The sequence below is a fragment of the Lepidochelys olivacea genome (assembly GCF_965140295.1).
Source record: "Lepidochelys olivacea isolate rLepOli2 genome assembly, chromosome: 24".
Classification (NCBI taxonomy): Eukaryota; Metazoa; Chordata; order Testudines; family Cheloniidae; genus Lepidochelys; species Lepidochelys olivacea.
The window spans coordinates 4,396,029-4,420,892 of record NC_140434.1 but is presented as its reverse complement, the minus strand read 5'-3'; the positions used below and the strand labels follow the sequence as shown (position 1 = coordinate 4,420,892).

Below are 24,864 nucleotides of genomic sequence, written 5' to 3'. Positions count from 1 at the left end.
CCAATCTTTAAAAAAGGGAAGAAGGAGGATCCTGGGAACTACAGGCCAGTCAGCCTCACTTCAGTCCCTGGAAAAATCATGGAGAAGGTCCTCAAAGAATCAATCCTGAAGCACTTGCATGAGAGGAAAGTGATCAGGAACAGCCAGCATGGATTCACCAAGGGAAGGTCATGCCTGACTAATCTAATTGCCTTTTATGATGAGATTACTGGTTCTGTGGATGAAGGGAAAGCAGTGGATGTATTGTTTCTTGACTTTAGCAAAGCTTTTGACACAGTCTCCCACAGTATTCTTGTCAGCAAGTTAAGGAAGTATGGGCTGGATGAATGCACTACAAGGTGGGTAGAAAGCTGGCTAGATTGTCGGGCTCAACGGGTAGTGATCAATGGCTCCATATCTAGTTGGCAGCCGGTATCAAGTGGAGTACCCCAGGGGTCGGTCCTGGGGCCGGTTTTGTTCAATATCTTCATAAATGATCTGGAGGATGGTGTGGATTGCACTCTCAGCAAATTTGCGGATGATACTAAACTGGGAGGAGTGGTAGATACGCTGGAGGGGAGGGATAGGATACAGAAAGACCTAGACAAATTGGAGGATTGGGCCAAAAGAAATCTGATGAGGTTCAATAAGGATAAGTGCAGGGTCCTGCACTTAGGACGGAAGAACCCAATGCACAGCTACAGACTAGGGACCGAATGGCTAGGCAGCAGTTCTGCGGAAAAGGACCTAGGGGTGACAGTGGACGAGAAGCTGGATATGAGTCAACAGTGTGCCCTTGTTGCCAAGAAGGCCAATGGCATTTTGGGATGTATAAGTAGGGGCATAGCGAGCAGATCGAGGGACGTGATCGTCCCCCTCTATTCGACATTGGTGAGGCCTCATCTTGAGTACTGTGTCCAGTTTTGGGCCCCACACTTCAAGAAGGATGTGGATAAATTGGAGAGAGTCCAGCGAAGGGCAACAAAAATGATTAGGGGACTGGAACACATGAGTTATGAGGAGAGGCTGAGGGAGCTGGGATTGTTTAGCCTGCAGAAGAGAAGAATTTGATAGCTGCTTTCAACTACCTGAAAGGGGGTTCCAAAGAGGATGGCTCTAGACTGTTCTCAATGGTAGCAGATGACAGAACGAGGAGTAATGGTCTCAAGTTGCAGTGGGGGAGGTTTAGATTGGATATTAGGAAAAACTTTTTCACTAAGAGGGTGGTGAAACACTGGAATGCGTTACCTAGGGAGGTGGTAGAATCTCCTTCCTTAGAGGTTTTTAAGGTCAGGCTTGACAAAGCCCTGGCTGGGATGATTTAACTGGGAATTGGTCCTGCTTTGAGCAGGGGGTTGGACTAGATGACCTTCTGGGGTCCCTTCCAACCCTGATATTCTAGGATTCTATGAGTTTTGTCTCTTTGTGCAAATATTTCACACACCCCACTCTAAACCCCCTCACATCAATTCACCCAGAACCTGCATGCAATGGAGTTTGGTGCCAAGCAACTTATTGCAGTGACAAACTCCCAGCCTCCTGTCGTCATGTCCTTGGCGGAGGAAATGAGGTCACTTCATTTCATGATGTCATCTCATTTTCCAGGCACTTCCCCCACTTGTTTTCTTCTTACACTTAAGCATTTTGATTCTACAGAGCAAAGCAAGAGATTACAAACACAGACAGCAGTTAAGGAACAACTTCCTTGTATAAAGGTGCGGGTGGAGGGCACAAATCCACTGGCCAATGGTAGAAGAGAGGTTCACCACACTCATAGTGACATGTGGCTCTGCCCATAGGTCGAAGGTCACATGGTCTTTGGCTCCCACATTGATTTCAATTCAGTTTCAATTTCAATAACAAAATACTCCTGACACAAAGTGAAAAGTTACATTTTATGTTGCTCTCGATTTTGTTTTTTTTTTTTTAAAGGGAATATTTAGTCATTAGAATTTCTTTATACATACATAAAAAATATGACAGGGAGAAAGACATCGTTGCTTTTCCTGCTGGTTTTCAGACTGTTTTACAAAAAAATATTCCCAGCTCCCTTTCCATTCAGAACCGGCCCCAGTGCCCTGGGAAGGGATGTCTTCCATCTTGGGTCCATCCTCAGCCATCAAGGGTTTGGTCCAACTTTTCAGAGAGAAATATACAAGGAGCAAAAGCATCAGTCAAATGCCAGCACGTTTGGATTCATAGATTATAAAGCCAAAAGGAACCATTAGATCATCCATTCTCCCCTCCTGTATAACACAGTCGAGAGAATTTCACCCAGTTACTTCCGTATTGAACCCAATAACTTGGGTTTGACTCAACCATCTTTCAGAAAGGCAACCAGTCTGGATGTGAAGACATCACGAGCTGGAGAAGCGGTTCTCAACCTGCAGCCCGCAGGCCGCTTGCAGCCCAATTAGCACACAGCTGCAGCCCATGTGACATCCTCAGGGCCATACAGATAGTATTGGATGCGGCCACAATGGTAAATAGGTTGAGACCCACTGACCTAGAGAGTCCACCACTTCCCTTGGTGGTTTATTCCAGTGGTCAGCCACCCTCACTGTTAAAAATATGTGCCTTATTTCTAATTTGAATTTTTCTGGCTTCAACTTCCAGCCATTGGTTCTTGTCCTGCCTTTCTGCACCAGATTAAAAACCCCTTCCGTATCTGCTGTTTTTACAAGGTATTTAGGCATTGGAATCTAGTCACCCCTTGCTCTTTTTGGCCAATTAAACAGATTGAGCTCTTTAAATCTCCCACCATAAGACGTCTTTTCCAGCCCTCAAATGAATGTTGTGGCACTTCTCTGCATCCTTTCCAATTTTTCAACTTTTTTTTTTTTTAAATCATGGATACAGAACTGGGCGCAGTATCCCAGGATTGGTCTCACCAATGCTGTATACACAGGTGAAATCACTCCCCCCACTCCTACTCACTCGTCCCCTTTACACATCCAAGGATTGCGTTGCCCTTTTAGCCAACCCATCGCACTGGGAGTTCATTAGTTGCTTGTCCAGCATTATCCCACATCAAGCAGACAGTCCTCGAGCTGTCTGTCATGCGCTAGGATTTTCGACGACACACGGATGGGATCAATTATTTGCTATACACATTTTGCTCCAGCTCTCGCAAGTTTCCAGGTATGCTCAAACAGATCACCCCATGCAGCCCCAAGGCTTTGCAGTAGCCCTCCCACGTATACGTCACTTCCTGCTCCCCGTTCAGCCAAATATACACCCGGGACTCAGGACACGGCATATTTGCTTGGTTTGGGTTAGCTCACCCATTGCCATAGGGAATCGGACAACTGATCTGTTTAGCCCAATACGCCACCGACGGCCATCTTGTAGCAGACCACGCAAGCTCAGCGTCCCACCTCCTCCCAGCGCAGATCAGAGCATTGGTCCATCCCGTTCTGTGTCCAGCCTCCAGCCCAGGACAATAGCTGCTCTTTCATCAGCTGTTGGAAAGCTCCCACAGTGCATCTAATTGACTTTAAGTGACACATGGGAGGCAAATCCCTTCCTGATCCTGCAGGCAATGATGTCACGCTGTAGAACATGGCATCTAATGACCCTTCTTAGAGTCTCACCGTGCCCATCTGGAAACAGCTGGCCCGAACCTGTATTTGTGCACACCCACTGAAATCACCTGACCTTTGGGGGGCACGAGCAATGCAAAAACCCGCCCTCTGCCAGCACTGGTGAAAGGAGCCGGTGTTCCAGGCTATGCAGAACTGTCACCTCGGCTGCTCTTTAGCCAGCTGAGATACTAGGAACCAGACCCTCAACTTGTGTAAAGTGGCACAGATCCATTGGAGTTGAGGGGCCAGATCCCCTGCTGGTCTGAGTCAGCATCATTTCATTGAAATCAAAGGCACGAGGTGGCTAGGGACTCAGCCCTGCGTTTGCCAAGCACTCACTCGGAACGCAGCTGAGCTGCGGCCACTCCCACCGGCCGTCCTCCTGGCACCGAACCACGGGTGAGTGGCGCTGGGTGAAGCCGTCCAGGCATTGATACAGTACAATGGAGTTGATCTCATAGCGCTGCTTTGGTTTGCCAAACCGGTGGGCGTTTGTTATCTCAGGCGGGGAGGTACAAGACACTGGGGGGACGATGGAAAGGGAGACAAAGGGTTAAAGGTCATGCAGGATGTGACACTGTCTTGGCCGGGGTAGACATGATGTAAGCCCCACAAGTACACCCTAGCAAGATGACCCCTCTCCCTTCCCCGCCAAGTAGCCCTTCTGCAAGACGATTCCCCCCTCCATTGCCTCAGGGAACCCAGAGACATTAGAGGTCGGGGGAGGAACCTTTCAAAATTTCACTGAAACTTTTCACCAACATTTCTCATTTCCACCAAAAAAAAAGTGGGGTGGGGGGGGACTCAGAATTTTAGTCTAAATGTTTGTCATTTTTTTCTTATCCCCTTCTATTTTTCAATCCGATTTAGGGTTTGCATCATTTCCACCCAGTTCTCTTGGTGGTATACATGGAAAAATGTGTCTCCTGCTTTCTTCTTACGTTGCAGTAAAACCTGGCAGCTCCAGTCATGGCCCGGGGCCTCCTGGCTGTACAAACACCGAACCAAAAAACCAGTCCCCACCCCAATGAGACTGGCTTGATTCTCTGCTCCCCTGCCCCTTGTGCTGTTATCGACCCCAGTGCAAAATGGGTGTAAAATGCTCCCAGGCTGGCTGGTAACACGTTGCACGGATGGAAATTCCTGCAGGAGGTGCAACGCAACAGAGAATCAGGCACCCGAATCAGACGCTGGTTAGTGTTGCTTTTGTATAGTGCTGCAGGCTAGCACAGGCAGTTGGGGATGTTTTGTGCAAAAGTTACATGAAAACTTTTTGGTTTGTTTTTGTCAAAATGTTTCTACACCATTTGGGGCTCCCCCCACTGCCCCGAAAAACCCAAACCTGACAAATGTTCGTTTTCAGCAACCCAACGTTTTTTGAAAAATGCTGAGTTTTCGGCACCCAAAAACCAGAACGCTCCTGCCGTGTGAGCAAAAAGGATCAGTAAAATCAAATCTATTGCCCGACTGGCCACGCTGTTTGGTGGTTTTGTATTTGTTTTTAAGTTACCAAAAACCAACAGAACGTCAGTTTAGGGGATGAAAACCTCAAAAATGGACAATTCCAATGTCTGTTTTGGACACGGGGCCCGTTTTCCATTGAAAAAACCTGTTGAATGTCCAACTGTCCTCCCCACCCGCCCCCGTGCTAACACCTGGGTCTCAGAGCGGAAGGCGGCACCAGTGGAAGATGTGGTATAACTGAGGCTTACCTAGACCCATTTTACAGGTGTAGGACAGGTGGTAGTTGCAAGGCACGTCACTCCACTGCCCCCCGTTATGCCACACTATGACCACGCAGTCTTCTCCGGACAGGAAATGGCTGTCGGGCTGCCCATGGTGCCAGTTCTCATAGAGCTGCCAAGAAAAGGAGCATGAGTGAGCTCTGCAGCGGGGAATACACTGCCGAAAAAGCTAGGGCTCCAACACAAAAAGGTCATCCGGATGCCATCAGATATAGGAGACAGGACCGGGCCTGGGGAAATTCATAGATGTATTTATTTTTTTAAGGCCAGAAGTGGCCATTGGGATCATCAAGTCTGACCTCCTGTGTTGCACAGGCCAGAGAATTTCATCTTGTGTTGGATGCATAACTTGTGACTGAGCTAGACGGTGTCTTTTAGCAAGAGGCAGCGAGTCTTGAACTCAAGACCCCAAGTGATGGAGAATCCACTGTGCCACTTGGGAAGCTGTTCCAAGGTCCATTTCACTCGCTGGGTTGGGTTTAGCTAGTCGTAGCATCAGTAGCAACTGTAAACGATGATAACCTGAAGGCCTGCTCTGGAAAGGATAATAGGACCAACCCAAGGTTACCATGGAAAACCTTCAGGACGTCAGACAGTAACCCTGAAAGTCTCTACACCCTCCCCTTAGATGCAGCCACCTCTGGGGTGGAAAGTTTAACCGCCCACGGCAACAGAAAGGGAAGAATACTACATCCCCCCTGAAACTGCACAGGGAATTGAAAGAGGTGCAGCAAAAGGGAATTTAATCTGAATTAGCTCCCCCCTCCCTCTGCTTTGGAAAAAATACCACGAGGGCTTAAGGCCAAGAATTCTTGCAAAGTTTCAGCACCCATAATTGGGAGCAGGCTTTCAGCCGGTCTTAGCTCCCATTGAGAGCACACGCACACACAGAGCTGTAAGCTGAATCTGATCCCAAGTGTGGGTGCTAAGCACCTGAAGGTCCAAGCCTGGATTCTTTGACAGTCAACGGGATTAAGGCTCAGAAGTGCCTAAATCACTTTTGAAAATCAGGTGCCAGTTCCTAAATCAGTGAAGCACTGCAATGCTGAATGCAGCGACGCCTAAGTGCCTTTTAATATCCTGGGCCCTGGCCCTGAACAACAAAGGGGCGGGGGCGTTCCTGCAAAGATCCCTGCAGTAGCCCGGTGCCCTCTACCTCTGCCCAGCACAGACTCGGAGAAGAAAAACGCCTATAACTGAATCACTGATACCAGTGCCTGGGTTTTCATCAGAGGCCTCCCAGCCAAATCACACATAGCTTGTCCAAGCTCAAGGTGGTCTGGCACAAGGTTACAGCCTGCCTTCCAGTGCTACCATGTAACCAGCAGCCTATCGATGCAAAGTATGATTCAAGTGTCTGATTCATACCCACAGCTGTAGAATATTTTCCGAGTGATTGTGAAGAACAAAAGGCCATTGACAGGGGTTTTCCCCTCGCCCTTTACTGTGTATGATTTGAAATGGCCATGCTAAGCCAGTGTTTGTGTGCCTGGTAAGTCTGTGTCCGGTTAACTGAGCTCTCACACTGACTCAAAGGGGCCTTTGCACTGAAGAGCAGAGTGCTGACCCCCTGTGACTTACCACGGGGCTCCCATCGGACCACTGGAAATCTCCTTCGATGGTTCGATCATTCAAGCCGATCCACTGATATTCCTTGTACTGATCTGGAATCCAAAGGGGGTTTGTGGTTAGTGCAGTGCGAATTAAACCAACAGGAACCGCCAGACTGGCAGAAGCATGGCCCATCTGGGTCGGTATCCTGTCTCACGTCAGCGGAAGGGGCAAAAATCCCCCAATGGTTAAGGAGGAATTACCTGGACACAGGGCACCTGACTCTCATCTGTGCCCTGGTGCAGGAGAACTGACTTCCCTGCCAAGACAGCTGGTTATATTTTCAACCTGTGATTTTCAAGGACACGTATGGGAGGCTGACTGAATTCCTGTGGCATTTAGACAAAAGAGGAAAACTCCCAAGCAACTGCGACCAGCTCTAAGGTCCGAGGTGTTCGTCGTGATTTGGTAGCGTTTGGTAACCCCTGTGCCCTGAGGTAAATGCACAAAGTGCAGGGCAGCCCAGAGTCAAGCTCAAGGTATTTCGTTTAAAGGGGGCTCGTTCTTGGGTCCTTCCAGGAGAGGGCAGCAGAGTCCATCCATTTCCCCATCCTCTCATCCCGCACTCCAAGCTGCAGCCGCTCCCCACCGCCTCTGTGCAGGCCCACTGCTCACACTGCAAGTGACAGCCCTGCCAGGTTAGGGCGGCAACCTTCGGCACACAATCCCCCTTTCCCCTCCCCTGTCTCACACCTTCCCTTCCTCCTGCTCTGGACTGCTTTTTGCCCCACTACGGCATCCGCTTTCTCTCTGATCCTCTGTCCCTTTCTCCCTGTGTCCCACTGTACGGCCTTCTTTCCCTCCCTGGGTTTTTCATGAGTGCTCTTTGTTTTTCTTTAAACTTTAGTATCTATCTATCCATCTATCCCCATACATCCTAGCTAGCTAGCTAGCTATCCTTGAGTTTTCCATGATCATTTACCTCTGTGTCTCGCACCACTTTCAGTGAGGTGAGCCTCCTTCACGCACATGCACGCACACACGGGAACGTTCATGCACACCTCAGACAGGTGTGCACACGTGATACGTGCGTGCACACACGCACAGAGCAGCTCTCTCTAATCGGCAGGTTGTTGCTGCCACCACCATGGCTTAGCTAATGCATCAGGGGAGGAAGGCAAGGGAGCGGCACTCCACACCGGCTGCAAGGAACAGCAGGGAATGCTGCCGGGAGAGGGGAGAAAAGTTCACAGGCTACAGAGGGAGTTCCCTGCTTTGAAACAGGAGTAGATTAAAGTGCGCTAGGGAATTTTCAGTGCACAGCCGCAGGATCCAGACGCACATGTGCGTGGCAGGCGAGTGCGGTGTAGATTTATACCCCATTTTTATCCTGAATTAACTTGTTCATCTAGACAAGCCTTCAGCTTTCACTGAAAAACTAAAAGTAAGTTTCTAACTGTCGTGGTTGCAGAGAAAAGCTCAAAAATGTGTAGGGTCTGTCTACGCTGCGCGACAAGGCTGGGCTCTGACTCAGGTTTGAACCCAGCCCCGCCCCACCCTCTTCTGTCCACACACAAATCAGTTGACTCAGGTCAGCGAGCACTTGAGGCCCGAGTCCTAGGATCCTGCTAGGGGTTGGGTCAGAGCCTGAGTCCCACTGTGACTTGGGGCCAAGCCCTGTCAGTGTGGATGCAGCTCAAGCCACAGATCTGAGTCAGAAGGTCGGTGTAGTGCAGCGTGGACGCATTAGCCCAGCTGTGAGACCCAGGCCCAGCAATTGTACACCCAGGTTTACAATGCAGTGAGAACGCTCAAGCACACTCTTGGAAACACCGAGTGTACAAACCCAGGTCCCACAGACGTTGGTTTATTTTGTATCTGAGCCCCTGTGCGGAAGACTTGGGAAGCTAGAGAACAGCAAAGGTAAGTTTTATTCCCCTTGCTCCTTCACAGCGCTCAAATGATTGACCAGTATTGGTCTGGTCGAGCCAAGCCTGGCATGGTGAATAGAATTGAAAGAGGTTTGTGGTCAGATCTCAAGATAAATCTCCTACCCACAGGTAGGTTCTGAAGTGTCTTACTGCCCAGAAACATGCCAGACTTTCTTTCTCAATGACACAATCTGTTTTTTCTGGAGCACTCAGGGCTCTGGACCCGAATGCAATAATGACTGCTTGTCCATTTCTTAGCCGAGTCAAGACAGCACCACGACCGCACTCACAAGCATCCGTGGTGACAATCATTAGCTCTTTTGCGTTTGAGCTGCAAAGAGTTGGGCCGGTGGCAATTGCGGGTTTTGGGTCATTAAAGCTGTTCTTGCGCACTTCATTCCATTCAAGCCATGCATTCGTTTTTAGGCGACAACACAAAGGAACTACTTTCAGAGCAAACTGCCGCACAAACGTTGAATAGTATTCGCACAGTCCCAAGAAGGATCAAAGTTTGTCCTTATTGTCCAACTCTGGTGCTTCGCAAAGGGCTTTCACGTGGTCTGGTTTTGGTTGTAGGCCATTCCAAGAGTTAATATGACCTAGACATGACACTGAGTCAGTACAGAATTGCCTTTTTGTGTGTGTGCGCTGCTAGTAAGTCCATGTTGTTGGAGTTTTTCTAGAACCCTTGTTAGGATGACATCATGTTCAGAATCATCTTTGCCGTACACCACACTGTGCTCTTGAAAGGACACCCGTATCTCTCTAACGATCACATGCATCATTCTCTGGAATACAGATGCTGCAGAGGCTAACCCAAATGGCATCCGTTTGAATTGGAACAAGCCTTCTGGAGTGATGAAAGCTGTGTACATGTGGGATACTTCCACTGAGGGGATCTGGTGGTACACTGAGGATAAATCAAGGGTCATAAAGATTCTTGCTTCCTTCAAGGTGAGCAGCTTTTCACTGACGTTGGTTAGAGGATGACAATCCACCACTCTGTTGGAATTTAGAGCTCTCAAGTCCACACGTGCAGATGGCACCATTAGGTTTCCTTGCAAGAATGATAGGAGAAACCCATTCAGATGAGTCAACCGGTTCAATGATGTCTACTTAGCATAGTTTCAGACAGTCTTAGAATCTTGGAACTGTCTGTCTTCATGATGATTTGATCCTGAGCATCTCATCTGTGAAAATGGCAAATTCACAGGTTGCACTCAACTCACATAAGGCAGCCATGCAGTACTCGATGGGCTCATGAGGCATCTATACACGGGAACAGAACGTGAAGCATCCAGCAGTAACATTGAGTAAAGGATTAAAATGATCCTCCGGGGCAGAGAGAGTCACATTTTGCAGTATGTCAGGAAAAGGAAGAAGATGTTTGAAGATTTGTTGCCCTTTGGGACCAAGGCAATGAAGCAGTAAGTCTTTCTGGAGTGTGTGGAGAAGTTTCTACAGCAAGCACATAGTTGCTGAAGTAAGACCTCCACTGTTCCCATGGGAGTGACGGATGTCCTGAGGGGAAGGCACGAAGAACAGTGGAAGCAGGACAGGCATCATGGTAATAAGTGTGGAAGCAAGTTGGAGGAGTCAGGAAGAAAGGTGGAGAACAATCAGCTGGTAAGATTTTCTGGTCACAGAATTGCTGACTAGCCCTGTAAAAGTCTGTTCGTGGTGCAGCTGAGTACTCGGAACTGCAGGGGAACGTGCCACCTGGAGAAAAGGAGCATGTTGAAAAATAGATAGTGCTCCTTCAAATTTCTCTTCTCAGCAAGCTGCAATTGCCGGCAGCAGCAGGCTTTTAGGCCAGTGTGGAGTTTTCCTGGAAGTAGCAACAGCAGGTAACAGTAGCAAGGATTATGAGGCACTTGGATAGCCCTAAAACAGTTCGATTTCGGTTTCGCTGGGGGGGTTTTAGTGCTTGTCACCAATTTGTTTTGTACCTCAACCGCTGTGAGGAAGACTCAGGAAGCTAGATAACCGCAAAGGTAAGGTTTATTCCCCTCGCTTCTTCCCGCAGCTCATATTCTCATTTTTCCTTCTCTTCCTCTCTCTCTCCTTCCCCAACGCCCTCACACTCTCTGCAGTGCATCCTGGGAATTGTAGTTCCTGGACCCAAGGCTACAGAAACTACCTAGGAACAAACTTACAAACACAAATGTGTGTTGCTATCTGCACATAGCTAGTGTGACAGGGCCAGGCCAGATGGCTACAGGAAAGTGCTAGAAGGTAGATACATTCGCCCCAGATTAAGCAGGTCCCTTTTCCCTGAGTAAGATAACAGGGACTATTCCAGAACAATCAGGAACCTGGTAGAACCAATTAAGGCAAGCAGGCTAATCAGGGCACCTGGTTTAAAAAAAAAGACCTCCCTTCACTTAAAGAGAGGCGCGCAAGGAGCTGGGAGCAAGAGGACGTGCTGCTGGAGGACTGAGGACTTATCAGACATCAGGAAGAAGGTCCTGCAGTGAGGATAAAGAAGGTGCTGGGGGAAGGCCATGGGGAAGTGGCCCAGGGAGTTGTAGCTGTCACGCAGCTATTACAGGAGACATTATAGACAGCTGCTATCCACAGGGCCCTTGGCTGGAACCGGGAGTAGAGGATGGGCCTGAGTTCCCCCATCCCCCCACCCACTATTTGACATAGGAGGAGTTGAGCTGGACTGAAAGTCACATCAGAGGGGAAGGTCTAATTTGGAGAGGGATCTGCTCAGTCCCCAACCCACTAGGTGGGATAACAGAGACTGCAGAGATTGTTCTCCCTTTCCCCCATGCTGGCCAGTGATGAGGTTAGCTGAGTGAACGGCAGGTTTGAGCCTCTAGCAAAAGCAGACAAACTGAAGGCTGCCATGAACCTCTGAGGTGAGCAAATCCGCCAGAAAGCGCAGGATTCACCAAGGCAGAGGAGGAACTTGTCACACTAGATACAACAGTTTGCAATGCAGTGTAGGCATGTTCCCTAGCCTCTGGAACCTGAAGGCAAATAAAAAGGAGCTCAAACGTATTTTTTTTTAACTCATGATTTTGAAGTCCCCAGCTCATGATTCTAGGGAGGCCTTGCTCCCGATATTTGAAGGCAATGCCGCTTACTGTTGATGAAGTTCTGCTCTTCGGGGGTCATGATGTTGGCCAGGTGGCCACCATAACGCCGGCACTGAGTTTCTGCATCCTCCCAGCTCCTTCGGGTGGCGAAATGTTTATAGCAGGAACCCTGGAAGCTGTCCCAGCCTGGGCTGCACTTCTCCAGATCTGGAGAGAAGGAAAGAGGACAAACGAGAGCCAATGAGAGGAGAAAGTGACAAGATGACTGGAGAAGCGAGAGAAACAAGCGTGTCCGTACAGAGACGGATCAGCTACGCCCAGCAACTGTCGAATGCTCATTTCAAAAGAAACATCAAGAGAGAACCTCGTTCCGCAAAAATCCGCTTCCCGTAACGTGTTTTGGTTGATAAGGGCCTTGCATTATTATGAACCATGGGCCAAATGCTCAGCTGATGTAAACTGGATGAAGTCAATGGAGCCAGTTTATACAGCTGAGGATCTGGCCCTATATTTTGGTTAGAGTCAGATTCACACCTGGTGTGACTCTGGATCTTCCAGACATACACCCTGGGGGGTCTGGTGGATCACGCATCTCCATCAGTGACTATTGTACAGCTCCCCTTGAGTACAAAGACCTGGTTCTCTCAGTTGCACTGTGCGTCCTTACCCTGCTGGGGCAGCGTAAAGAGGATTTAAAGTGAGCATGACTGTACTTCTCTGCCAGAACTGGGTAAAGGGATGTTAATATAAATGCGCATGAATTCCAGAGTTGTCTCTGAACAGAACCATTCTCCTAGCAGCCCACTTTTCTATTGCGTTTTATAGGCCTGATTCTCCATTGCTTTGCACCTTGCTCAGTCATTTACACCAGATCAAAATAGCAGTGTTTTGCACTCAGATTGCACTGGTTTAAATGACCGCCCAAGGTAGAAAGCAATGGAGACACAGGCATTATAGCTCTTATCCGTTCATTGTCTTTCCTTCTTGCTTCCCTCCAACCTTGGGTCTTTCATGATTATTTATTGGATTTTCTTTAACCTTTAACTGGTCTGGTGAGCCTTAATTATTCAAATAGCTTATTCCATCGTGTTATTTCTGGGTACGTTTTGCCCCAGTTCATAGACACCTTAACATTCTTTTAACAGGCTTGCTCCACTTTAGGTGTTTAAGTGTTTGTCACTAGGATTGTGGTTGTGTGTCTTTGTGTCTCTTTGAGAAATGTGGGTCCTACATAGCATTCATTGGAGAAACTCTGATGGATCCACATTCCATTGTACTATGCCAGTGATACTCGGACTAAGGCTCATGAGCTGCAAGTGGCTCTTCAATGTGTCTCCTGTGGTTCATTGCAGCACGTGATATTAAAACATTGTGGGATTTAATTATTAACCAATCAGGATGCTTTTACTGTTTTAACCAATTGTAGTTGGTAATATAATACTTGATCAGTCATTTTGCTGTGAGAATATTTTATATATATAAAATATGTAAATGAAACAATGAATTCGCGCTACTGGGGCTCTTTTGGGTAATGTTGATCACTGACTTGGCTCCTGAACCACTGAAGTTTGACTATCACTGAACTATGCAGTTCCGTCGAAAGGCGAACACTTTGCAAAACTGGGTCTGTTTCACTGGAATTTCGTTTAGGAAGAAAACCAGAGAGAAAAAGTTCTGACAATGTCAGAACATCCCATTTCAATATTTGTGGAACAAAATGTTTCAATTTTTCCTTTAAATTTTTTTTTATTTTGTATTGTATATTGTAATGGTATTATAATACTATATTGTGTATATGTGTGTGTGTGTATATATATAAAAAATACAAAATTAAATAAAAATCAAAGCAAAACATTTCGATGGACCCAAAACAAAATTATTGTGGACTTTTTCATTGTGGAGAATTTTGAAACGTTTAGGTTTTGCTCCAATTCAGAACAAAGCCATATTTCAAAATCTTGGAATCCTTCACGAAATGGAACTTCCATCCTTCCCATAGCGCTAGTCATTTGTCCCAGGGCGTGAGCTCTGGACACTTTTTATCCTGATTTTTCTCTAGCTGTGTTATTCAGCAGTGAAGCCCTGTAGTCTACAGGAGGGCTCGGGGGGCCGTATGGAGCCATGCATCTCTGAGCTGAAGCCCCACAAGACGGGTGGTGGCCTACATGAATTGAATTGTTGGGTCGTGATCCAATTGAAAAGATGTCCACATAACAAAAGCACCTTCTTGGCTGGCATTAAATTTGCCCCCTTCTTGGCTTTCTTAGCAGAGGGGCCATGGACAGATGGGGTCAGGTAGACCTGAGGTCCTCTCTCTCTGCTAGCATGAGGTCCCTGCAGCTCTGGGGCTATACAAGGGCTATGTTTTATGCACTGAAGCAGAGTTAGAGTCCACCAGTTCTGCCACTGAACTCCACTGAAATTAAAAACCAGCAAGGTCTCATTGTTGGTTTGAAGACCAGGGACTTATTATTATTAAACTGGTGTGTGCGTGCCACTGCCCTCTCCTGGACAGAATCAGAACTGCTCAACTGTGTGTCATAGGCCCCTCCACCACTTGAGCTCAGGTGGCTGTTAGAGCTGGAGGATCTGGGTTCTATTCCAGCTGCTGCCCTGAAATTGCCTGTGGCACGCAGGACAATTAGCAGCCTAAGCGGGCTGTGAGTTTGTTCTGTTTCCTCAAAATACAACAGCCTTTCAGGCTGTGTCTGTGGTGCCCGCCTGGACTCACCTGTTTCACAGATGTCTCCTCCATAGCCTGGCAGACATATACAGCTGATGTGGTATTCTTCTTCGCTGCAGGTCCCTCCATTCATACAAGGGTTTGGGATGCAGTCATCTGAAAGCACATTCAAAGAGTGAAGCTGGGAGCTGAGCCCTGGGATCCCAGGTGACATTAATCGTGGGAGCAAATCTGAGCAGCACCCTGAGAGATCGGGCTTGGCTGCAACTGTTCCAGACTTCTCCAGGAGCCATCAATGGGGTCTCAGAGCCAGCTGCCAGGGAGACAGCAGGCAGCCCTCTCTCCTGCTCATGCCGAATCTGTGAAATGCCCAGAATGCAGTGTAAATCGAGGTGGACTCCAAGCCTCAGATCTGCCAACCCGCAGTTCCCTCTCAAGTGTTGGGAAAGGGCAGGATTCAAACCTCACTGCAAGACCTGAGCATACCCCTAAAGTTCTGGCTCTCTGTCAGATCTTAAACCAGAGGAGGCCTGCTTTGTCTAGGCCTAAGGCTCGCAAGAGATGCAGAGCAACGAGCCAGTCTTATGGCAGCATGAAGAACCGAATGCCCCAGTCCTCTTGGAGAGCCGAGCGTGACCAGACACCCCCATGTTGGGGGCTCCACTGCGGGTAAAGAAGGGTAAAGAAGCAGCACCGGTGTTTAAGGTTCCATCTCATGAACCTCAGTCATGTTGGGAGACCCACGTGCAGCAGCCCCCCCCCCCCCCCAGACGTGGCGAGCCCTCTCGGATACTGTTACAAATGGGGTTCCATCCCACAGAGCCGACGGGACAGACCTGAGTGGTGGTGGCCATTTGACCTTTCAAAGGATCCCTAGAGAAGGTAAGTGCTGGGCAGGGGGTGAGGAGGGGCATTCAATAAAACCCTAATAATTGTCTTTGTGTGCGCTCAGTACTGGCCATTGGATTTGTGGGCCCCGGGGATGGAGTGCTGTAGTGGACTCTAGGGAGAAGGGGGATTCTTTCAGAGCAAGAGGATCTACCGCATGTTCCGTTCGCACTGGGAGGATTGTCTGAGAAGCCATGAGGGGGAGGAGGTGGAGACATGCATCTCAGGAAGGGATTGCTGTCTCCCAAGGAATAGGAATGAGTTCTGGTGGTGGGTGCCCTCCTGCTAGATAGGACTGAGCTAAGAGTCAGACTTATCCGGGGATAGAGAATGGCCTTGGCTGGGAAATACCCTCGGGGGATGGCGGCCTGGGCTAATGATCCAAGCACTCGCCCCCCAGTAAATCTGAGTCCCGTTCTCAGCTCCGCTATTCCCATGCTCTGTAGCCTTGTATTAGTTGAAGTATTCTGTGCTTCAGTTTCCCCGTTTATCAAACAGGGAAGAATTACAGTGATCTCACTAACGGACTTGGAAGGATGTGATTTTTATTGGTGAATGCCGATAAGTGTCAATTGCACCGTAGGCACAGGCAAACCCATGGAAAAATATTTCCATCAATTACAACTGAAATTTACAGCTAGGCAAAGGAAGCAATCGGCAGCTCGAGAACTTCTTAGAGTTCGGTTTAAGGATATGCCCTTTGTATATTTTGGCATGTGATGGTGACAATTTGTGTTATACCGGTTATAAAGCATTAACTTTTTGAATCTGAACATCTCCTGCCATAATCTTTGCCTGATCCCTCCCCCTCCCCCATATTGCCTGACCTTCCCATAATTTCCTGCAACTGTGAAAATGTAAAACAATAAAAATTGTGGGGGAAATGCACAAAATTATGGGGCTTAAGTCACCGGGAAACTTTAAATCGATTAAAAATTGAAAAAATGCTTAAAAATAAACATCAATATTATATAAAAAAAATTAAAATCACATTCCTCCAAGGGGTTAGAGTGTTCACGGCATTCTGAACATGCAGGTGAAGATTTTAATTTGAGTGGTAAATGGACATCCAAATCTTTTATTTGGCTTTGAAAATTTCACCCCTAACGAACATCAGCAGACAGCATTGTCCAGAGTCGCACTCCTGAGCTCCAATCCCCCTCGCCTGAATCTGCTGTCTCATAGGTAGACTTCAAGCTCTTTGGAGGAAGGACTGTAGTTTTGGTCTGTGTTTGCACAGCACCCAGCACCATAGGGTCTTGGTCCATGATACAAATATGTACTTATCTATCTCCCATCCCCATAGCATCCAAGCATCTTGCTAATCTTTAATGTACTTATCCTCTCTGCTGTCTGGGAGGCAGGGCCGTGCTGTTTTCTCCTTTAGACAGAAAGGGAACTGGGCCCTAGAGAGGCCAGGTGAGTTGCCCAAGCTCACAGTGGAAGCCCATGGTAGAGCAGGGACTTGTATGCAGGTCTCCCAAGTGATAGGCGAGGGCCCTTACCACTGCACCATCTTTCCTACGTGGTACTGACACACCAGGCTTTCAAACCAGATTGAGGCTCTCCTCTCCACAGGAAGTCATTGAGGCTGAGAACTGAGAAGGAGTCAAAGAGGTTTGAGAGGTTGATGTGGTTAACAAGAAGATCCAGACATAGAAGAGTAAATGCTAAAAAAACAGAGGTTTGCAATAGATATAAAGTAAAAACCTCCTCAAGGCTTAAGAGGATCTCTGCTGGGGCTTAGGCCGGCTGCCTATCCCGAATCTAGCTACTGCAGGAGTTCTTTTGCATCTTCCTCTGAAGCACCTCTAGTGATCAATACTGGGGACAGGATGCTGCGTGAAGTAATGAAGGACAGTCCCGTGGTTATCGGCTGCTAGGCTGGGACTTAGGAGTCCTGAGTTTCATCCCTTGCTGCAGACTTGATGTGTGATATTAGGCCCAGATCCTCAAACGGATTTTGGTGCCTAACTCCCACTAAAATCAGTGTCCTCATCCATAAAGACAGTGTCTCTGCCTTTGACCTTGGGTTAGGGATTAAAAAGGGGGAATGCGCAGTGCATACAGTATTTATAATCACGGCAGCGTTTGCTTTAATAAGACCGATAACGGATGCAGGGCTTGGGGAGACCAGACTGGTTCACGTCAGAGTCAGCCCGTGCTTTCTGCTGGGAGCATCGCAAGATTTTGGATCAGTGGGAGTTTCTCAGTGAGGAGATCAGGGCCTCTGTGAGCTTCTTAAAGAGGAAAAGGACCTAGGAGGTCATCCGGTCCCACCCTACCACAGATCATGTGTAAGGATCATTTCCCTATTCTAATCTCAAAGTGCTTTGTCTGGTCCCACCTAAAATGCCCCCATGTGATGGATACCTCCCTTAGGGAGACTGTTCTGCTCTGAGCAACAGGAAACATGTCTTGATCTGCAGCCCAAATTTCTCTTTGTGCCTGGTGAGCCTTCCTTAAAGCCACCCTAAACAATCCCTGTCTCCCGTTGGTCCTGGTCTACACTGCAAATGTTGCTGTTAGCATAGCTAACGTCATCCAGGGAGGCGGTATTCCTATGTCGGCAGAAGATCTCCTTCTGTCGGGGTACGCGGCACCTTCACTCAGGGCCTATGCACAATTGATCGGACCCTGGAAACCCAGGTCAGCTACCCCAATACAGGGTGCATTGCACGGCTTAAATTGCACATCTGACTCTACTGCAGCTCCACCAGAGGCTACAATCCCAGAGTTGGCACTCCCTTCGACAGCCTAAGGGATAAGGACAAAGCCTTCTCCGCAGAAGCACAACGCTGAAGCGGGTTCTAACCCACGAAGCTTACGCCCGAATAAATATGTTCGTCTCTAAGGTGCCACAAGGACTCCTCGTTATTTTTGCTGATACAGACTAACACGGCTACCACTCGGAAATCTGAGCGCTGACTAGGGTGACCGGATAGCAAGTGTAAAAAATCGGGACAGGAGGTGGGGGAGGTAATAGGTGCCTATATAAGAAAAAGCCCCCAAAATCGGGACAGTCCCTATAAAATCAGGACCTCTGGTCACCCTAGCGCTAACTCATTTCCCTCTCTCCGCCTGCCATCTGAATGAACTGGGCTATATCAGCTGAGCTGAATCAGGCTAGGTCGGTGAGTAGATGGGAGATGTCTGAGGTTGCTGCAGGAGGTTGTGTTTCTGTGACAGCAGAGGGCGCTCTTCCCTATGATTCAGCACTGACCCACAATGCTGTGCTGCCAGAGGCCTTCTCTTTCATCTGAAATGTGACATGGAAGCCTATCATAGAATCATAGGGTTGGAAGGGACCTCAGGAGATCACCTAGTCCAACCCCCTGCTTGAAGCAGGACCAATCCCCAATTTTTTGCCCCAGATCCCTAAATGGCCCCCTCAAGGATTGAACTCACAACCCTGGGCTTAGCAGGCCAATGCTCAAACCACTGAGCTATCCCTCCCCCTAACCTATTAGGGGTCATAATTGCATTTAATTCTTAATTCACTACTACAATGGTTTGGGCTATTATTTGCAATATACTAGTTTAATTAAGAGTAGCCCTCTTTATTGGATTGTAAGCTCTCTGGCAAGGGACTGGGTCTTTCCTGTGGGTTTGTACCGCTCCTAGCACCAGAGGCCCGATCAGAGTTGGGCAAATGACATTTTTCGGTTTTTGGCCATTCAGAAAAACCGAGGGAAAAATTGGTTCGAATTAAACTGAAAATGAAATTTTTCAAAATGTTGGGCAAATTGAAAAGTTTGAAAAAACTTTGTTTTGGGTCACATGAAACACTTTGTTCAACCTGGAGCAAAATGCACTTGAATTTTGAGCATTTTTAAAGTGTTCTTTAAAAAACTGAAATGTATTTAAAAATTTAAATAATTTAAACAAAGTCGTTCTGAACCAAAAAATCAAAAAGTTTCATTCTGAAACTTGCAGAACGGAACACCTGGGCTTTTTTTCTTTTTTTTTTTTTTTTGCAATTTTGGTTTTCTTTTTTACATGAATTCGCCAGTGTTTTGGTGTGGCTGAACCTGCAGCGTTCAGTGAAAAAAAGTTTTGGATGAAAATTTTCACTCCATTCTTGCCCTGATCGCTGACGGGGGGGCCCCCCCAGACACAACTGTAGCTCACTGGTGAACGTAGATTCCAGGCCCCCCTCTTTGCCAATTCACAGAGGAGATGAATCTGTTGCAGCCCCAGCGAGAGAAGCTGAGCCCAAGCAACAGCAGCTAGAACTAGTCAGGAATTTCTGACTAAATGGTTTTCACACCAACGCATGCCGATTTGGTCAAAACTGAAACTGTTCACGGGAGAGGGGCAATTTCAGCGAATTTCCGGGCTCAAACCAATGTGGAAAAAGAAACATTCCGTTTCGGCATTTTCTAAAGGAAAAGTTTTGGGGTGGGTTTTTTTTTTTTCCCAGTTCAAGCAACTTGAAAGGTTGAAAAAGGGGTGGTCTACGGTCAAAATCCAAATGAAATATTTCAAAAGTGCTCCAAATGTTTCCATTCACCAAAGCTGAATTTTTTTTCCAGTTTGTCAGTTTGCAAAACTCTTCAAGACACCATCACAATGCAAACAGTAACAAGCTACACCAGCAGAGCTGTGCAAAGGGGCCTCAGGGTAAATGAGAATCAGGCCCACTATACATAAAGGGTTTATAGTTTGGCCCACAGTTCTTAGGCCAGGTGTAAAGAGAATTAGTTCATCAGTGGGAGAGACACACCCACACCCACACACACACACACACACGAGGAAAATTGCAATAAGACACAAGGCAATGGACCAATCAGGACAAAGGGAAGCACAGATCTAGCCAAGGTGGTTTTGTTCTAGAAAGCTTTTAATTCGCTTTATTAGTACCGTTGTTAGTCATAGTACGTTGGGGTTTTTTTTCATCGAAACAGTCGTTAAAAACACTTCACAGAAGTAGCAAGAGATTTAAAGTGCATGCGCAGTTGAGACTAATTTGTTTGACAAATATGTGCTTCTCCGGACCCTTAAACTTCCCTGATCCAGCTGAAGAGGGGAGGGGAGAGAAAGACAGACAGACGAATGGAGAGACAGAGGAAAGCACAGTGTGCAAGGGAGGTTTTTAGTGCGAGAGGCCGGTGTATATGGCTGCCCAGAGGGCCAAGGCAGCAGAGCCGTACGGGTTACCTGAAATGTTCACCCCTGCTCCCAGGCTGGCGCTGTCTGTTGGCAGGACGGGGAGAGGGCTGGTGGTGGTCAAAGGGGCATCTGTGGAAGGGATCCCGTCCAACGCTGGGCCCGATGCTTCTTTGAAGACGTCTGCAGTGGGGGAGGTGAGGCCGTGCTTGGCGCTGGATGAGCATCCTTCCCCTTCTGGTTCTCCAGGAGTACCCGTGGGGGAGATGGCCGCCATTGCTGGGGTCGCGGAGGGAACAGTTTGCTCTTCAGTGGCTTTCTCCTCCTCAGATGATTCACCTGACAACGGGCCACTCGCGTCGGAGTCGGGCGGCTCCACGCTCTTGCGTCCCACCGTCTGGCTGTCGTCCTCTGCTGGAGACTCCCCGCTGGGTGGCAGCACGGTGTGGACCTGGCCTACCTCGGTGTGCGAAATGGTGAGGGCAACCATCGTCCCCTCCGGTCGGGAGGCAGAGCGGATGTCCTCCGTCTGGGAGCGGGGGGCGGCGGGCTGCAGAAGCCAGGTAGAACCCGAGTGCTCCTCGTTCTCCTGGAGGCTGGATGTTCCCATACCAGGGGATGCAGACAGCGGGGTATCCTGAATCGTTGAGGTCCCTTCTGGCCACACTGGGCCAAGAGCCACATCTCCAGACAGCTCTGTATCTTCAGAAGAACCCGGGCGTGTGCTGCTCATCCCGGACACAAGCCCACTTGGAGGTGTGGCGTAGGTCTGGGCACGTTCCGTAAAGAGCCGCTGACCTGGTTCTTTGAGATCTTCTGCCTTCCACCCCACAGTTGGGGCAGCAGAAGCAGCGACGGTAGGAGAGTGCTCTTGCACCCCAGAGTCCTCCTTGATGCCCCTGGAGCTGGTGGTGCGAGCTAGCTGCTCCAGAGCATCCACCTTCTTCGTGGCAATGACCTCTAGGTCCAGGGATGAACCAGGGATGAAATCCACTCCTAAGCCATCAGCAGAGCTGCCTTCTGCTGTGGGCTCCTCTCTGCGTTCTTGGTGGGAACTGACAGGGACGTGAGACATATTGGGTTTGATTGCATCACCGGATCCGGCTAGTTTCGGTGAGATTTCCGCTGGCGCATTTGTAGGGCTGGCGGTCATGTCTCCACCAGTCATTTCTACCTCTGCGTGGGGGACCATGGACTGGGGCTCTCCTGGAGTCATCTCAGTGGGAAGAACTAGATTCACCCCATCTGATCCCTGTTGGCTGCTGCCTGGAGTCTGCTTCTCTTCAGCAGTCCTCACGTTCTCTCCCTCCAACGGGTCAGTTCCATGTTCTTCCTCTGCAAAATTCAAATGAAAAAGACAGCGATCAAACTACCTCCTGCCTCCTTCAGGACAAACAACCAGAGCTGATCGGAAACAGGGGTTTTCATCCCCCAGGGAAAACGTCAACATTTCAAATTAAGTTACCATTCCGCAAAAGTTGAAATATTGAAACTTCTCGTGGAATGAAAAGTTTCTAAGCGGAAATGTTGGAGCTAAATATTTCAGCATTTTCAATCAAAATGAAATGATTCAACATGACGAAACCACAGTTTTAATTTCAAACCAATATTTCAGAACACAAATGTCGTCATTGATCATCACGACATCTCTCTAACATTTGTCCTTAAGTTGATCATCCATATTATATCTATCTTAGGTATTTATATTGCCCTCTTACCATTATATCTCAAGCACCTCACAGTCTTCAATGTATTTATCCTTACAACAACCCTGTGAGATAGGGCAATGGTATTATACCCAATTTACAGATGGGAAACCGAGGCACAAGAGGCTAACTGACTTGGCCACGTTTACACAGGAAGTCTGTGCAGAAAAGATAATTTAATGCAGGTCTCCTGTATCCCAGGCTAGTGCCCTAACCACTAGAGTATCCACCCTCCTTGTTTTGCTGACTTAACATCAAACTTTACTCCATTTCAACAGTGTTTTTTGTCTGAGAATTATAAACCAGATTCCTCAGCTGGTGTGAACTCCCATTTAAATGAATTGAGTGAGGCCATTTACACGAGGGGAAGAGCTGGTTCCGAGTCCTTTGTTGCCAGAACTACAAAATGAACTGGCTCTGTGCACATTTTACTTTTCATAAATATGTGAATTCCCCTCTCTTTTCACCCCTTTTATTTTATTAAAAGTGGAAGGAAGGAGCCAGCAGCCAAATTGGGTTCTGGACCTGCCATGAATTTCGTGGGATTTCAGCATCAAACCCAACACTAGTCTGAGCTAATGGGACTTTTGCAAATTTTGATTCTTCATTTAATTTCAACTGGGGGAAAAAGAAGTTGAACGTTTCTGACAAATGTTTTTCAGGTTTTTTGATCCCCTGGATAGAAAAATGTTGAAACATTTTTTCAAAGTTTCAAAGAAACAGTTTAAAAATCCAAAAATGTTCATTACATTTTGTCTTACTGGTTCTTCAACCAGCTCTCTCCATAAATATTGCCTGTGAAAGTATTTGGAGAGATTCTGACAACGGGGCCAACTGACACGAGCCACCTGTAGGAGAGACTGGATTAGCCTGTGATTGTCAAAGGTGCCCAACTCTCATTGTAACGTGGGCATCTAAATCCCTTTGGCTTCTTTGACAATACCAGCCCTACGGACTCTGGAGTTTGGGCACATGCTGCGTTTGTGACCCCATTCCAGCCATTGCCCTAAAAACGTTCCCTGATCACACTACAGAGGATTCTCTACCTACCATTCCTGGGTGTCTCGGTGCAATTTCCAATTCTCCCCTTTTCCCCTTCCTCAGCTGGAGGGGCAGGGCTCCCTGGTTTTACATCGCTGCTAATCAGACCTGCCTCGGGACTGGCTTGGCTCTCGGGGAAACGTGATGGCGGGTGAAGTCCTAGATCTGAGGATACGGAGTTATCTAGCAGGGCTTCCCGGGAGATAGGAATTGATGCCTCTTCGGGGGCACTGCTCGGCTTTTGCTGCTCAGCGTCACTCATGTCCTGAAAAAGAGGGACGGCGTATATAGCCCCTCTCGACTCATTCTCCACTTCCGCTCTGGGCAGCTGCAGCTCCTCCATCTTGTCTGTCACTGTAACAATCTCCTTGACCCCCTCGGGCTCAGTGGCTCGGTGTTTTTCTGGAGACTCCGTGAAAGAGTCTGTCTCTTCTGTGAGCAAAAAGAAAGCGGGAGATTACTGCCTTGGCCTGTCCCCGGGGTGTCAGGCAGCGACACCTTCCAATCAATACCCTTTCAAAGCAGGACTGCTCTCACTCTCCGTCTGAGGCATGGTTCAAGCAGGGCAGAGAAGATGAGCCAGATTCACCCTGGTGAACTCCAGTGACTCCCGTGGAGTTTCCTCAGGGATAAATCCAGCCCATGTCAAGCTTTGGGGCCTGATTCTCATTGACACCGAGGTTCCTTGCAGTGCAAAAGGACCTCCAAATGGGTGTCATGGCATCCAGGTTAAGGGTCCCTTTACACCACCGGAGAAGGGTGTAGAGGGGACCTAGCATAACTGAGAATCAGGCCCTTCGAGTTTATATCCGAGCAAGGCCTGAGAACGCCCTGGCGATTTAGATCCAGGCCCAGCTCCAGAGCTGAACAGTGAAGCTAAATCTTGGCCCGGACGCTCAGCTGGGCCTACCTCCATTAAAGCCACCCAGATTTACACCTGCTGAGGAGCTGGGTCTCCCTGCTTTACAATAAACCAAAGCAAAACTCCCTGGCTCTGACCCGTCCCTCCACACCCATAACTTCGAGTGAGTTCGACCCCACCTCTCAGTCCGAACCTTGCAGCTAAAATGGGTGTCCAGTTGGCATCGATTTTTACACTTGCATCATTTTAGCTCTTCTTTTCTCTGGCCTGAGCTTATTTTATCCCCTTTCTATTTAATTTGTGAAATCCTGAACCAAACAGCTTAAAAGCCCGGGGAGTGTGTAACCCAGCGGGGAACATGTTATAGAGTCAGCCCTGCAGAAATCCAGAGGATATGAGTCTGCTACAGCCCCGTCTACACCAGCTTAGTGCTGTAGCCAAGATGGCGGCCATCCCAAGGGGATTTATGGGTAGCTTCAGAAACTGAAGCCCTGGAATTAGCCACAGCAGAGAGTGTAGGTGGTAAAAGCTTCTTCCATCTCCCCCCAAAGGGGAACTGCGGCCTCTTTAAACACTGCCAACGAGGGGGCTGAAGGGGCCAGGATTCTCAGATTTGGGAGGGGGCCAACTTGAAACCCCATAAGCCCTCTGAAAACCAGGTCCCTTTTGAAGGCCTCTCCTGTTAGGCATCCACAGGAACTAGTTCCTTTTGAAAATTGTGGCCTGTTTCATGATGTG

General features: G+C 48.2%; 1 protein-coding gene across 2 annotated transcripts in view; it reads right to left on the bottom strand.

Moving 5' to 3' along the window:
• Positions 1–1,889: 1,889 nt before the first annotated feature.
• Positions 1,890–24,864, bottom strand: part of BCAN (brevican) — a 50,724-nt gene continuing 27,749 nt past the window's right edge. For both annotated transcript variants that reach the window (XM_084613922.1, XM_084613921.1), the window contains exons 7-14: positions 23,274–23,696; positions 20,569–21,852; positions 14,569–14,676; positions 11,886–12,044; positions 6,890–6,972; positions 5,276–5,420; positions 3,903–4,085; positions 1,890–2,115 (exon numbers count right to left, since the gene is read on the bottom strand). In XM_084613922.1, coding sequence (XP_084470048.1) covers positions 2,099–2,115; positions 3,903–4,085; positions 5,276–5,420; positions 6,890–6,972; positions 11,886–12,044; positions 14,569–14,676; positions 20,569–21,852; positions 23,274–23,696 — 2,402 coding nt within the window. In that variant the 3' untranslated portion in view covers positions 1,890–2,098. The remainder of the gene's footprint in view (positions 2,116–3,902; positions 4,086–5,275; positions 5,421–6,889; positions 6,973–11,885; positions 12,045–14,568; positions 14,677–20,568; positions 21,853–23,273; positions 23,697–24,864) is intronic.